At 41.1% G+C, this 16,166-nt stretch overlaps 1 protein-coding gene across 1 annotated transcript in view; it reads right to left on the minus strand.

The window, feature by feature from the left end:
- Positions 1-101: 101 nt before the first annotated feature.
- The window catches only part of FRS2 (fibroblast growth factor receptor substrate 2), an 83,268-nt gene continuing 67,203 nt past the window's right edge, over positions 102-16,166 (minus strand). Inside the window, exons 7-11 of the mRNA XM_004429401.3 lie at positions 10,834-10,925; positions 9,359-9,545; positions 8,383-8,541; positions 7,843-8,006; positions 102-5,817 (exon numbers count right to left, since the gene is read on the minus strand). Of these exons, the coding sequence (XP_004429458.1) occupies positions 4,867-5,817; positions 7,843-8,006; positions 8,383-8,541; positions 9,359-9,545; positions 10,834-10,899 (1,527 nt within the window). The 5' untranslated portion in view covers positions 10,900-10,925 and the 3' untranslated portion in view covers positions 102-4,866. The remainder of the gene's footprint in view (positions 5,818-7,842; positions 8,007-8,382; positions 8,542-9,358; positions 9,546-10,833; positions 10,926-16,166) is intronic.

The raw sequence follows: 16,166 nt of genomic DNA on the forward strand, positions 1-16,166 counted from the left end.
TCACTTTGAAAATGGAGGCAGTGATATGAGACTAAGAAATAAAACCTTTTATCATCAAGTTTCGAGAAATGTGTGAAATATAAATACAGTAAAACTTTAAATAGGTATCCAACCAAACTTTTATTGGGGTTTTATTGCAATCTACTTTCAGGAATAAGGGGAAAGTAACCATAAGAACTCCGATCAGATTTTATTCAACAAAGCAGTTTTTCACGAATCCTTAAGGTCAGTGTATAGTCAGCTCAGGTTCCAATATCAACTCGAGTACCTCATCATGGAAATTTATGCCAGAATGACAACAGTAAGGCATTGCAAGATCCTAAATCATCTAAGATTAAACCATATTTTACATATAACTTTTAGGACTGTATACTAATACTCTACAATAAATAAAGATTTTTTAAATGTGTTGCTTAGCCCTTGTTGAACTAAATTCAATTATTAGCTTATTCTTTAAGTACTCCAGTTAATAAAGGTTTGATTGTACTTCAAGAACTCTGACTTCTCCAAAGATAAAAAATTAGTTATTTGTTATGACAAAAATTAAGCTGAAAAGCACATTCACACTTGTCCTTAAAAGCATGTTGACATCATCTGAGATAATTCTCATGCCTGGAGACAGAGTTTATATAGCAAAACGTCAAATGCACAGGACGATGGGAAGGTGACCCTCCCATCTCCACGTCCTCCAAAAAGCCACGCTCGGCCTCGGTGTAACAGTTCTTTTATTGCCATGCTACAAAACGTATGAAGTTGGCACCAGTGGGGAGAAATAGAGAACAAAGGGTGGAGGGCAGAGGGATAGAGGACAACAGATGTTACATACACAACAAGGTTTTAGTCAACAGTGGTAAATTTTGCCAATATTAAAAATGCAAACCCAAATTAAAAATGCTGATATGAAACAACATTAAAATACAATCTGTGTATAGTACAGTATCACTTATGTCTTTTATTAGAGAAATATGGAATGTTTATAAAAGAAATTAACCACGGGGGTAAAATTCATATTTCATATACAATTTGGCAATGGTAGTCCCACTGTTAAGACAATTTTTTATAAAAGAAAAATTAAAAATCTAATAAGCTACCTTTATACAAAGTTGCTATATTTATGCCTTTATGTAGGAAAAAAACATTTATAATGCAAATTAGGACATAACAATAATCTTACAATATTATACAATGTAATGAAAATAAAAACATAACACAAAATTTGTCCTTTATAGAATGCATATTTTGCATTTACTAATGCAAATGTGGCACACCGGTGACTACTGTACTATTAATACCAGTCCATTTCCATGCTATTATTGTCCAATTGTCATAGAATTGCAATTGTAATGATGCTACAAAAGAATTGTGTTATACCCCCAAAATATGAGGGAATAGGGATGGGGAAAGGTATGTAAAGAACAGGAAAGACAGACAGGGTGCTGGTCTGGGCAGAGTATATTGTGGTATGTCATAAAATATTTGTTAGTTTTTCAAGCCAAAAACATCTTCTATACATACTGTAATTTCGTACCAATGCCTTTATTCAAATTTGGCAAACATCAGGGAAAAGGTAATTGGTACCATACAGGTCAACATCAGAAATATGAATGAGATGCCAGTACATCAGGTACTTCTGAATGTCGTCTCTGACGGTATGTCTGTTTCAAGGACGTGTTTATACATACGTATATGTATACACACACACATATGTATTGACTACACATTGCACAAAACACTTGGGCATTAAAAGTTAGGAACAGCGGCGGGGGGAGGGGGAGTGGGAAGTACTTTTTAGGTTGTTACCTTGAGGCAAAAATATGTGGCACATTATTGGGAAATTATGAAAACATAAGGCCCCTGTCCCATTTTTAATAGAACATTACTGAGGTACATTTTTATATGTTGTGCCACAGATTTGGGGGGTAGGAATAAACAAACACTAGCCTGACTTATAACACTGAACTGTGGGGTTAACACTAACATCTACAGAAACAAAGATTGCTTGGCAAGTTCTTCCTAAGTCCCAAACACGATCTCTTCTGGACATACTGGGAAGTGAAAAGCTTTCTGCTGAGTCTTCACGAGTAAAGTGCATATCTCATCACTCCGCAGCAGCAGTAAATAAAAGGAACTATTTGCCAATCTTCCTGGAGAGAGGGAAGGCACCATATTGTCATTTTTAAAGGAAGATGAAACTGGGAAATAACATACACTAAGAAAAAACACAGGTAATACCCATGTGAGTTTCCAACCCTGGTCTGGAATAAAAGCTGTTATGATCTATCTGAATAAAAGAGGGTTCTGTCTGGGGAAAGACATATGAACAATGACTATGTTTCCAAAACCAAAAAGTGGGATCACACCGTCTATCAACAGAACAGAATATCTAAAATTAGGTCTGTCTCAGAAAATCTGAAACATATGGCCACAATTATATCCCAATAAAATATCTCATTCTAAAATGCACCTAGTAATAGGTACATTCTTTCAAGACAGAGCTTAATGCCCATTACTAGACTACTGCAAAGGACAAGTAGTGTTCCACATTGCTTTTTAATAAATAGGAACACAGGTGATTTCCAGAGACCTCTAGAAATTAACACCAGTTGTATACATCTTCCTAATACTCATAGTACCTAAAATCAAATTCTTAGCAGACAAATTGGTCCCATTTTCATTTTTAAAGCGCACAGTATTTAAAGCATAAACTGTAGTGATTATATTGGAGTTACCTAAAAAATATAAAAACCAATTAGAATCTGGAGGGAAAAATGAAAAGGATGCGGAAAAGAAAGAAAATAAAGTATCCAACCTCCAAAATGAATACATAGGTCAGCCCTTTCATTTGGAGGTTAATTTTCTGTCTTGACTGCTTGTTTTGGAGAAAACCATGTGTACTGGTTCCATCATAACTCTTATTCCACATTACAAAAATCGTCACATAAATTTGGCACGATTAGCAATCTGCTCCGAAGAAAGCATAAACGGAACATTAAAAGTGGAAATGGCTCACCTATACCACTGCTCTCTTTTTACAGAAGAGTGAACACTTTAGTAAGCACCAAGTTCATAGAAAGAAAAGATTCTGCTACGCACATAAATGAACGGCACTGAAAAGGATGAAGACACCTTTAATAATTTACCTTCTTTATAATGGTCCCATTCTATTATTCTGCTAATCCATTCAATGTCCTATAATTAGGTTCTTTACTGAACAGGCTGGATGCTGCATGACTGAAACCTTTCCGTGCGAAATTAACCTTAGTTACACCTGTAGATCCAGATCCTACTCTTAAACTTCCTCATATTTAGAGAAAACAGTAAAATATTTTGCAAGGTTATGTAACCTTCTTTCCACTCTACTTTCTCTTGTCTTCTCTAGTGTTTGGGAAACTGGAACATTTTGATTTTCTAAGAGTTAGACATACGGACTCACATCAGTTTATATAAACATCAGTTCATTTTTTAAATCTTAAATTATGACACAATCCCATTGCTACAAGATGTCCACTGTACCTGCTATGCTGGCAGCTATCTTAACATCCTCCTGAAATCAAGGGATTATCAAATCTCCAGCTGTGAGTGCAAGGACACAGAGCCAGGAGCACTGTGGTGGGCACGACACAGCTGCAGTGTGGGGCTAAGGGACGCACTCTTAAGGTGTGGGTAAGGCGCCCACCAAGGAAACACAGTACCTTCAGGGACTCTGCTGTTACAAGCAGCTTCCTTTTTTTTCCTCAGCTGCCAAAGAGATCACCTATGGACACAGTGAAATTCAGAATTGAGAGAATGGTTTTATCAACTTGAAAAGTAAATAGCATATAAATAAATACTGGACAAGGGCAACCCTGTTGTAGATCACAGCAAGTTCCAAGTGAACCTTCAAAACCACAACTGGACAAAAATGCAAACTCAACAACCACGAACACACAATCCAATTTCAAAACTAAATACAAACGCAAACATTTCAAATTGAAAAAGACATTAAGCAACAAAATAAGACATCCCAACACCAAAGGAAAAAACAGAAGGTAAATGGCAACCTAGTGGCAAAAATGCCTCTGGAAAACAATGTTTCTGTTAATCTACAAGAGAGGAACTTGCAAGAGATTGTGGTTCAGATTTCAAATGCTTTTGGATAAAGTGACCTGAGACTGATTCTAGAGCCTGTTGTAATTCTGATTAAGATATCTGGGCATGTCCTTCAAATGACATCAAGAGATGAGTAAACAGAAAATCTTGTCTCCTTCCTGCCTTTCAACACACCAACAGCAAACCACATTCACAGACACAGGACTCTTTCTAGTAACGCTGAAGGCAAAGGAACTAACTGGTATCCAAGAAGGTGTGGTACTTCTACTTCCTTTCCACCTGTTTTGGCTCAAGTCAAAAAGCCTACAATTAATGAAATAAAGGATTCCTCGTTTTACATGCTGGAGGCCACATACCATAAAGAGTGAATCTACAAATATTACTTTCAAAGCCTAGAGTTATCTGTTAGCAATGCACATTATCAAGAGGCTTTACAAAATGTTTTAAATGCCAACCATGACTTCGACATGAATGATATGCGTAAGTCCATAATATTGATAAAAATCAACCAGCATGTCACTCACTTCAACTCTCATTTTAAATAGGCACTGTGAAAATGGGAATGCTGCTGTACAATGAGTAGTAGATAATGCAATTAGTGTTCTTTAATGAGTACCTGCTCTACATTAATTCCCTTTAAAGAAGCACATGAAAGATTCAGAAAAAAATTTTATCAGGTTTATAAAAGGAGTTAGTGTTTAGAAATGAAAATGAAGCACTTGCATCTTCATTTTTAAAAACTTCACAAAGGTGCAAACAATGTAATGCTTTCCAGGCTCACATGGGCAGATCAGTACTATTGTGTCTAGTTTTCCTAGATGTACCATCATCTCGGGGCAGTGCTTTCTGCAAATTCGACATGGCAGCAGTTCTCTCAATGTCGATCACCGCGTACAGCTCTGTGCGCCTGGTAGGGGTTTGCGGAAGGGGAGTGGTGGGTGTCTTTGGAGTCTGAGGGTTGTCAGAGTCACTGCCGCCTTCCAAATCAACCTGTATGTAGTTCAGCTGCCTATGTTCTAAACTTGGGCGTCTGATATCAAAGTTAAAGACTGTTGGTGTACAGTCCCGACGCCGTGAATACTCTATCTTGTGAGCACTTGCCGGCACTGTTACATTCTCTGTATTTACATAATTATGCATCGGATCTAGGTTACTATGGTAGCCATTTAGAGATGGGGTCTTTGGTCCTAAATTATCGTCTTCATCCCTACTTAGCTTGCGGGCTTCCCAAACAGGAGGCAAAGATGGCAGATTTTCGTAGTTTAACAACGCAGTTCTTCTCTGAGCCGAGTTGTTGATATTCTGGGTATCTGAGGTACTGGCGGATGTCAGACGACCCCTCCTGACCCCTGAGGCACTAGGGATGGATAGCCCGTTTATATTTTCGTACACCAGCTTGCTGACCGCAGGTGCGTCTCTTCGCTCGTCACTGTCGTATCCAGTGTCCCAGTCCGTGCTACTGGCGCCTCCTCCACTGACTACGTCTCTGCCGAGGTGCCCCAGTTTCTCTTTCTCCATTAACTGCTTTTGAACAGGGGTTGGTCCTAAGACAAATTTGACTCCTTCGGGTTCGAGGAGAATCTGAGGGTCCCTGTCCTCAATACTACTTGGTTCTTCTTTTGGTGTATTGCTTTCAGCATTAGAAATCCTTGCCTCCAATGGGACATGCACGCTTGTGCGGTTTTTCCGCTCTTCCTGCACACCTGTGGTGTTGACATAGGTATGCACCTAAAACAAAACAGGAAGGTGAATCAGTAAACTTGCTTAGAAAACAAAATAAAAAAAAAAAAGTCTGACCACATTAGTTAATTTTATTGATTAACTTTCTCTCTAAACATACTCTTACTTCAAAGCTTTTGTACCTGTTTTTTACTAATAAAAAGGTAGGAAGATGGGGAGGAATGTAGAAAGGTCTTCCTAATTTGATAAAAAAAACTACTCCAAAATAACATGCAACATTGTACTTGAAAGTGAAACATGAGAAGCCTTTTGTAAAAATAAAATCAGGAACAAATAGGGACTATCATTTTGATTTTGTTCTAGAAATTCTTGTCAATGCATTAAAACATAATTCAGAAATAAGAAATAACAAGTATTAAAAAGGAAGAGACAAATTTATCATTATTTACACATGATCTGACTATATAAAGATGTAAAATCTACTAGATTCAGAAAGAATTCTGTAAAATGCATAGATATAAAATACATACAGCCTACTAAGAAATTATCACTACTTAGAAAAGCTCAATGGTATTCTGGGGGGGCACAATATAAAAACGTTTAGAAGTCTATACATAAAATTTGAAAAACTCAAAAATAAAAAGCAAGACTGGAGGAAATGTAATTACAGTAAATAATATTAAGAACTCATTTACTACGTAAAGAACACAAAGAAATGAATTTTAAAACAGTAAAAATTTCTTAATGATAAACAACCATATGGCTTACAAAAGATAAGTATAACTAATTAATACATAAACAAAGCTCAACCAGATACTTCATTCCTTAAATGAAAAACAGAATAGTCAGGAACATTAAATAGCTCTATAAAAACAGTGACAACAAAATCTGCCTTCCTGCTAGTAGTCTACTAATTATAAAAAGTGTAATATAAAAAGCAGCATAAATTCCAAATCCATTGGAGTTCTTACAATAGGAACTGGCATTAGTTATGTCTTTCTTTTTTTTTTTTTTTTTTTTTTTAAAGATTTTATTTATTTATTTTTCCCCCCAAAGCCCCAGTAGATAGTTGTATGTCATAGCTGCACATCCTTCTAGTTGCTGTATGTGGGATGCGGCCTCAGCATGGCCGGAGAAGCGGTGCGTCGGTGCGAGCCTGGGATCCGAACCCAGGCCGCCAGCAGCGGAGCTCGCGCACTTAACCACCAAGCCACGGGGCCGGCCCTATGTCTTTCTTTATCAATGTTATTTATTGTATTTTATTTTTTTGTGTGTGTGAGGAAGATCAGCCCTGAGCTAACATCCATGCTAATCCTCCTCTTTTTGCTGAGGAAGACTGGCTCTGAGCTAACATCTATTGCCAATCCTCCTCCTTTTTCTCCCCCAAAGCCCCAGTAGACAGTTGTATGTCATAGCTGCACATCCTTCTAGTTGCTGTATGTGGGACGCGGCCTCAGCATGGCCGGAGAAGCGGTGCATCGGTGCGCGCCTGGGATCCGAACCCAGGCCACCAGTAGTGGAGCGCACGCACTTAACTGCTAAGCCATGGGGCCGGGCCTGTCTTTCTTTATCTATAGATGCACCTCTCCTGTGAATCCACAAACTACTGTAATGCTAAGCTTCCTGCAATACCTGTACTTCTTTGGGCATATGTCAGCAAATATATGCTATTTCCCCTGATTCTTCACTACAAAAGTCATATACAAACAGCGAAAACTAAAATTCAAACCGACTAAAATCAGCAAGTTTTGGGGCCGGCCTGGTGGCGCAAGCGGTTAAGTGTGCGCGCTCCGCTGTGGTGGCCCAGGGTTCACTGGTTCGGATCCCGGGCACGCACCGATGCACCACTTGTCAAGCCATGCTGTGGCGGCGTCCACATAAAGTGGAGGAAGATGGGCATGGATGTTAGCCTAGGGCCAGTCTTCCTCAGCAAAAAGAGGAGGACTGGCAGATCTTAGCTCAGGGCAGATCTTCCTCAAAAAAAATAAATAAATAAAATCGGCAAGTTTTTAGCACAGTAACACTTGAACTCCACACAACCCATGACCCTGTTAGACAGGAGCACATGCTTACTTGTTCCTCAGCCACAAGCAAAGGATGTGTAGATTCTTCACCTACTGAAGGCAGGCGTGCACTTCCCACGGAAGGATGTCTGCTGGAAGGATGGGACGAAGCATCTCCAAAGGAAGGATATCGGGGATATCCATTAGGTAGGTTCTGAGCAGCAAACCCTGGAGCTGAGTTTTCATTTGTTGGTTGGTTAAGAAGAAAAGCAGGAAACAGGGGTAGGGCAGAGAGAATAAAAATAGATTAGAATCCAATCTGCACTGAGAAGATAAAGGAAGGTGTTTTCTGGCAAGACACAGCAGAAGTCAGAGCACAAACAGTGCACCTCCACTCCAACTTTCCATTCACATTTTAGATAATATGTAACATGTAATGTCTTCATATTTAAATACTAAAAATGTTTATACTTATAGCTAACAGTTTTAAAAAACTGACAATCGTCATACTTATATTAGCCAAAGGTGACGTCTACTATGCTATAGATTAAGTATCCTATGGTTTATAAATGTCCATTATTCAAAATACAAGCAGGAAACGGGTCCTTACTTGTAGGTGTTCGAGGTGTCCTGGGGGCCTCCAGTTCTGTCTGATGATTACTCCTCTCTACGACCGGCTCTTCCACCACATTTATACTATTATTTTGCATAATCTCTTGCAACATGTTAAATAATTCTTCTGCACGGGCACACTTAAAGGCAAAGATTCCTGCAAACAAAAACCAGAAGGGAAAACGGTTACCACATCTTGAACAAAGATACAGGAACACCTGTCAAAGAACAGAACTGGAAAGTCAGCATCTGTGCATCAATAGCAAGAAAGGCCTTTTAAATAAATGTCTGATAAACTAATGATATTCTCTGTTTCAAAACGTAACCCCAAAAGAAAGTTGAGAGAGTAATTTTCATTTGTCTAAACAACCTGGCCCCAAACAAGGCAGACAAAAACAAGATTTGCACAGGTACTCTAGTCTGCTATTATCAGCAGGGGCCAACTCACCATCACCAACGTGGTCCCTTACCACTCCACAGGCCCTGGCTGCAGGTTTACAATCATTACCTTGTTTCATTAGGACGATAATTCTGTAAGGGAGGGATTACTATTCTCCTCTGATAGAGAAGACATTTGATGCTCAACAGGGGTCATATAACTTGCCCAAGGCCATTCGAGTTGTAGGTAGCAAAAAAAATCAAACTGTTTGTTTGACTCCAAAGTTTAGGTTCTTTCCCCAACAAGTTATAACAGTAAAGACACATAGTCAATTTACTGGGACAAATCATTTACTGAAAATCTTAAAGTTAATATGAGTCAAAATTCTGGACGTAGAGAATGTGCTTAAATGCTTGACAAATGAATACATAGTTTCTTATATCTCTTTTCTTAACAATCCACTTATTTGGGGAATTTTTTTCTCTCAGGAGAAAAGTAAAATATTAACTTAAACATTATAACATAGAATAACTGAAAGAACAATATTTCAAATGTGATATTGTTTGGAGAAAAAAAGACCAAAGGTTCCACATACCTTGTCCAGTTTGACACCTTCGACCACTTTCAAAAGAAAAGAGATTCGAATCATAGCCATAGCGTCGCAGGCAGAGGTAGTGCCATTTTACCGAGTCTCGCTTGCGAGTGTATAAAATCAGTTCTGTGTCTGTAAGCTCCATTATGCCAGAACCTAGCTCATTCCCATCATCATCCACATTAATGACCTAAAAAAGAAAGTTTAAATTAGCACAAACCTAATGCTCCCACTTGACAGTCATACACATATCTAACCAGTTTGTCAGGAAAATGCACTGCTGCTGATTGGGTCAGTTATTCACTCCTTTGTTAGTTCATTCGTCAACTAATGTGTGCAGGGCATGGACAATGCAGCAGTGTGATGCCGCTTCATGTCAGCAAGGAACTCACGTTCCCACTGGGGAGACAAGACAGAGCCCCACACCAAGCCAACACCACAGAACTGGATGTGATTAAGTAACAAGCATGAGCAGCAGAGGCTGCAAAAGGCAGGAACTGTGGCCGAGGGCTACTGGAGAAGCCTTCATCTAAAAAGAGGAGGGAGGTCGAGGGGCCTCAGGCAGAATGAAATTTAGAGAGGAAAGGAAGTTGAGAGAGAGAGCTGGTGGGTCAGGAGCTGTGGGCTACATCCTGAAGATGCAGCGCTACAGCAGAGGCAAAGAAGGTATTTCAGAGACCAAGACAAGACTGGCAGAGCTCACGTAAGGGAAGGCCTTCCACTGCTGAGTTTTGGAAAATGGCCAGGGACTAGGAAGACTAGATTACACATGGGGAAAACTTATGATCTATCCCCCGGGACTGGGCAAAAGCACTTCACATGTATTTTTCCCATTTAATCCTCTTAACAATCCTAAACTGCAGGTAATACTATTTTCTCCACTGTACAAAAACAGAACAAAGACTTCGTGATAACGTAACCTGCCCAAGGTCACAAGGCCATGAAGCGACAGGGCTGTGACTCACACCGAGGTGTGTGTGATCCAGAGGCCATGACTTACAGCAGACTGAGGTCAGACTACCAGAGACACCACATGGCTATGGATGAGGAAGGAAGGGAGCGTTTGGTTCCAAAACAGAAGTTTTAGAATGATAAAAGAGGAAGACTAACTTGATGTCAACTGCAGGTGGACCAGAGGTGATGGGAGGCGGAGCCCACTAAGAAAGGGTCCAGGCACAAAGCAAGGACGGCGAGGTGGCGAGGGGACTGAAGAGCACCCACAGAGCGGTGCTGTAAAGAAAGTGTCACCAGAACTACGTGGCTGATTGGACAGAGAGGGCCAAAGGGAAAGTAAAAGAGGATGCCACACTGTCAGCAAGAAAACATCATCCTCATTTGTCAAAACTCGAAAAGCAGAGTGGACAAAAAGGGACACGAAAGAGTCTGGAGACAGAAGTGAGGAGTAAGACATATCAAGTGAAGTGAAAGGACAACAGCCACGCAGGCAGCGAGAGAAGGACTCAACCAGTCTTACTGACCTTAAACTTGTTCCGATGGTTATCTGGGACAGTGTCTTTATCTGGACAGCTACAACAGCTACCCATGGCTTCTTCAGAAGACCATGTGAGCGCTACATGAAAGATAATGTGGAAAAAATTATTAGATGGAGGACACAAAAATCATAAAACAGAAAAAGACTTTAGAAATCATCTAACACAAGCCCTGCATTATTTTGATGAGGAATATTAAGCCCAAGAAGGTATACAGCTGGAGCTAGATTTCACACAACTAGCTAGTAAGTTTTGCTCAGTAAGAATGAGAATAATTTTGTGAGGCAGACTTCACAGAAATCTCAAATTTCCAGTTTAATTTGCAAAGGTCTGCCTGTTTTTAAATTATTTGGAAAAAAAACCAATTTAAGGTCTCATATGTAACATTAAGGTCTCATAGATCTCATAAGGTCCCATATAAGGTCTTTAATACTATTTAAATAAAGGCATTCATGGAATTAATTATGATTTAACAGGAATTTCATGTCCCTCTTTTAAAAATTTCCAAAGGGATGCTAGACTTCTGGGTTGGTAGGTATGTTGATTCTTATCATTCATTGTAGTATCCTTTAGGTACCCCACCAGACAAGAGTTCATTGGTAAGTAAGACACAAAAACAAATTTGAAATAGTTCATTAGGGGCGAAAGACAACTCAAAATTCAAGCAGGAACTTACACACAGAATACTGGCAACACTGACAGAGCATGTCCATCTAATCCCTCTTCCCCAAAGAGGGGTAGAGGGAAGAGGTTATAGGTAACTTGAAGTGTTCAAGAACACTCCAAATGAACAAACAAAGGAAGAATTCAAAATATCACTTACAAACCAGGGAAAGAATAAGAATGAATGTGACAATATTTGAAAAAGGAGCAGGCAAGGAAGCACAAGAAGCTATTAAACAATAAAAAAATAAATCTGAGGGCCAGCTCCAGTAGCTTAGTGGTTAAGTTCGGTTTCTGGGCACAGACCTACACCACTCGTCTGTCAGTGGCCACGCTGTGGTGGCGGCTCACATACAAAATAGAGGAAGATTGGCAACAGATGTTAGCTCAGGGCAAATCTTTCTCAGCAAATAAAAATAAAAATGAATCTGATTAGAACTTGCTTAAAATTCTTCAGTGGTTCTTCATGACCTTCAGGAAAAAATTCAAAGCTCGTCACTATGATATGAGGTCCTCCAAAACCTGGTCCCTGTGTACAGATGAAGTCTAGACTCCCTTCTCTCTGCCCAAGCCCTACCCAGTCACACTAAACAGTTTCCCAGAGCATCTGGTTCTCTCATACCCTTTCATGCTGCTCCCCTTCTGCTTCCTTCTCAAGATTCAACTCAGAGAGCCGTGCCTTTAGTGCCTTCTCCGACTCCAACCAACTGGGCAAGTTATTCTCCTTATGTACCCACCAAAGCATCCTGGGCCTCCCAGGATCACAGCATCTTTCACACCGTTTACTTAGTAGAAATTGTGACAGACTGTCTGTCTACTTATCTATCTTCTTCCCTCCACTGTGAGCTCCTTGCCCACAGGGATGGACCTTATTCACTTTTGCATTCCCCATGACTAACACAATACCTAGCACACAGTAGGTGCTCTAAGTCTCCTGTGAGCTGAATGAACTGCACTAAACAAAGGTAAAGAAAGCCTGGCAGATATAAGTATTAAGAAGATGAAAAAGCATATTAGTGTATAAACCAAAAGAAGTGATAAATAAAATAGTCAAGTTAATTAAGACTCATATTTGGTATTCTGCTCTAATGAACATGCCAGCTAAGTATTGTGGTGTAAAGACGACAAAGTCATAGCATGTGCCTCTGAAGAGTCATGAGTCTAGAGGGAGAGAGAGAGATACAAACAGATGAGGCACTATGCTAACCCTCACATCAGAACATGAGGAGAGTTCATAGGCAAGAGAAGGGAGCAACCAACTTTCTGGGTTAGGCAGGGCAGGGAGGACCACCTCACTTAGAAAGGTGAGTAGAAACAATGTGCTGGGCAAAAACCAGAAATAGGCCTTGAGACAGACAAAAGAGGATGTGCAAGAACAGAGGGCGTGGAAGGCGGTGCTACATTCAGGGGAGAGTGGGGCATCGCTGTGGCTAGAGCACAGGGCAGGCTGCAACACAAGCAGGGACCAAACCATGACGTGTCGAGGTAGGATCTGGGGCTCCGACCAACCTGGGGCCGGCATGTCCCCAGAGTCCCCACAGTCCAGTGGACAAGACTCTGTCACGGCGCTGATCCCTTTCTATTGCGATGTTTCTGTCTCCCCACCCACTTCACTGTGATCTCCCTGAAGACAGGAACCTTGTCTCCTTAATTTTCCAGGGCACTAAGCATACTGCTTGACATAGCACATGCTCCATAAATGTTTAATAAATTACAGGATGAGAAGGAGGCAAAAGAATATTTAAAAAAAATTTTAAAGCAAAGGGATAATTGATAGAAACATTAAAAAAAACCTTCTTGAAATTAAATATCCACCCTCACTGCTGACCTCCTCACAAATATGAAGAGCTAAAAGATTCCTACAGTGTAGCTTTTGCCTCCAAGGATGGTACCTCAAAGGAATGTTTTTAATTTGTTTCTCAAAAGGGATAGAACAATCATCCCTCCCCTTGCCTCCTTCAGAGGTCACCTGTGAAGGCACCACTTCCCTGCTGGCAGGGACACACGAGTGGTGGTGCCACCCAGGTAGGGACTCCTACCTCATTGAATGTTTCAGTTCAGTACAATAATAATTAATGAAAAGCCTAACATGTGACACAAAAGCCTTGTATGCCACACCAAGGAGAATGAATTTTATCCTACACATGACAGAAAGGCACTGAAGAACGTTAAGCAAGAAAGTGCGGGGGTCAGGACCTCATTTTAAACTCATCCATCTGCAGGATAAATTTAAATAGGGGTTTAGCTCAGACGAGGGGAAACCAGTTAGAGAGTACTGAAAAATGAAATATGCTAAAGACCTAAAACCAGAGCAGCAAAGTAGGAATAAAGAAGAAAAAGATGAATCTGAGAACTATTGAGGAGGACAAGTCCGCAGCACTGAGTGGCTGGCTGGTATCCAGGAGGGAAGAGGCAGTCTCCAGTGGGGCTGATGAAGGGTGCTGGTTCTGTCACCCGAGACAGAAAAAGCTGGTATCTTCAAGTGGAAGTGTTCGCAATCGGTTCAGTTTTAGACATGTCACATTGAGACTCCAGAGAAAACCAAATGGAGGCATGAAACAGGGAGTTAAGTCCACGAGTGCGGGTGTGAGGGAGGAGGTACAACATTGGAAGACACATGGGATGTGACGTTATAAAATCGAAGACACTGCTCAGGAACAGTATGGAGAGTGTATTCTGGGGGAAACACATGTGTAAGTACTGGAGTAGAGAGAATCAAGTGAAGGAGAAGAAAAAGATCAAAGTAGCCCAAACTAAGAAGAGAAAATGTCAAGAGGGAGGGTTCCATCCATGGTGTGGGGTAGAGGCAGAAGCCCAACTGCAGTGAGCACATGGGAGACAAGGAAGCAGCCCCCAGAGAACGGAACTGCTCTCCAAGAACAGGCTGAGAAAGAGTAGAGTGGAGGGTGTGGACAGACACAATTTCAAAAGAAAATATGTTGCTTGAGTTATTTACGGTGTTAAGATGACATCAATTTGTGCAGGTTTGTAATCAGTAGGTCAGGAAAGGTGAAAAAATAGAGGAAACAACAGAGGAAAGAGAAGGGCTAATGATGGGTCAAGACAGGGGGAGTTGGGGAAGATGAGCTCCAGGGCCAGACTCGGAAGTCTGCCCAACGAGGAGAGAGGGAACAAACCAGAACAGGTGGAGCACAGCAGAGGAGCTGAAGCAGACAACGGGGGTCACCCAACATTTCCTTCATAAAACAGAAGGCAAGTCTGCAGAATGAAGGACTTGAGTGACAGCAGCATGGCTCACTGGGGAGCTACCCAAGTGAGTTACTAGATTACTGAGGATTCTGCCCTGAGACCTCAGCAGAGGCCGAGAGCCAGGCTACACTGCGTTTCGAGCTGTGCTCAGCAGTCCAGGGGGGACACAGTTCAACTGACCCAGGGTCAGAGGGTAAGCGGACACGGAAACTATAGGGTATTGGCAATACAGGGGTTTGAAGTGATGGATCATCAGGGCTGGTCAGGAAAGAAGCAAAGAAAGAAGAGGGCTGACAAAATGGGCGAAAATGGAGGCAAAAAGGAACAGGAGGCCTCAGTAAGGTCAGCAGGAGTGAGAGACTGAGACAGCTGGAACAACAGGCAGTTGTGGCCTGTCTTCCAACCCAGGAGAGTTGTTTAATGTGAAATTCCCACCCACATCTCTGACACGTCCTCCTGAGCCACAAACTCCTAGACCAGGGGAAAGGCAGACACTAGATATTACTAACTGGGGACCACGTCTGGGTTAGTTAGACTCAATAATATGCACTAATACCGTAAACACTTGATGAGAGACCATGCGATCTCATTGTCTCACCCCGCCAAGTTCATAACTCAGCAAAAATAGAGACTCACTACGTTCCCTCACGAAAGCAACACAGGAAAGGAACTAGGGTGCATCCTAAGAACAAAAGGCAGCTACTGTTTGGGAAGACCAATACTGCAGCAAGTTTGCTGAATACAGTCATGCACTGCATAACGATGTTTCAGTCAACAAGAGACCATATATATGACGGTGGACCCATAAGACTAGTACCATATAGCCTAGGTGTGTAGTAGGCTATAGGCTACACCATCAAGGTTTGTGTTAAGTACTGCAGGGGAGGAAGAAACTTTCTTCTACCCTTCTAGGTTCTTCTGGCTGATCTAAGAATTAAACTGACATGAGACAGATTAACAGGAGAAAAACAAAAGTTTAATAACATGTATACATCAGAGACACCCAGGAAAACCGAGTAACTAGACAAAATGGCCAAAGCCCTCACCTTAAATACCATCCTCAGCTAAAGACAAGGATGTTGGGGGTGGGGAGAGTCAGGGACTTCAAAGGGAAGGAAGGTAATTCACAGATAGGTGAAAAGGAGCAAATGTTTGGAAAACAAGTGCTTGGCCACACAGAAACAGAGGAACACAGAGGGGAGCCCAACAAACAGGCTTTTCTAGTCCCTCCCTGTCCACCACCTAGTTCACGTTATGCTAAGGTGAGAGCCCGCTTCCTGAGACAGGCTGAATTCTTTTAGGCAGTTAAGGGGGAAGTAACAAGAAAAACATTCTGAGTCTTTTGTTTGTTAAAAATAATCAGCCTAAAGCAATCCTCATGTTAAAGAGACACATTTTGTGGTGGCAAATTTTGTTCCCCTTCAGTGCACTCTATGATGTTCACACGA

The sequence above is a fragment of the Ceratotherium simum genome, chromosome 17, assembly GCF_057802395.1.
Source record: "Ceratotherium simum simum isolate JZ-2026a chromosome 17, ASM5780239v1, whole genome shotgun sequence".
NCBI lineage: Eukaryota > Metazoa > Chordata > Mammalia > Perissodactyla > Rhinocerotidae > Ceratotherium > Ceratotherium simum.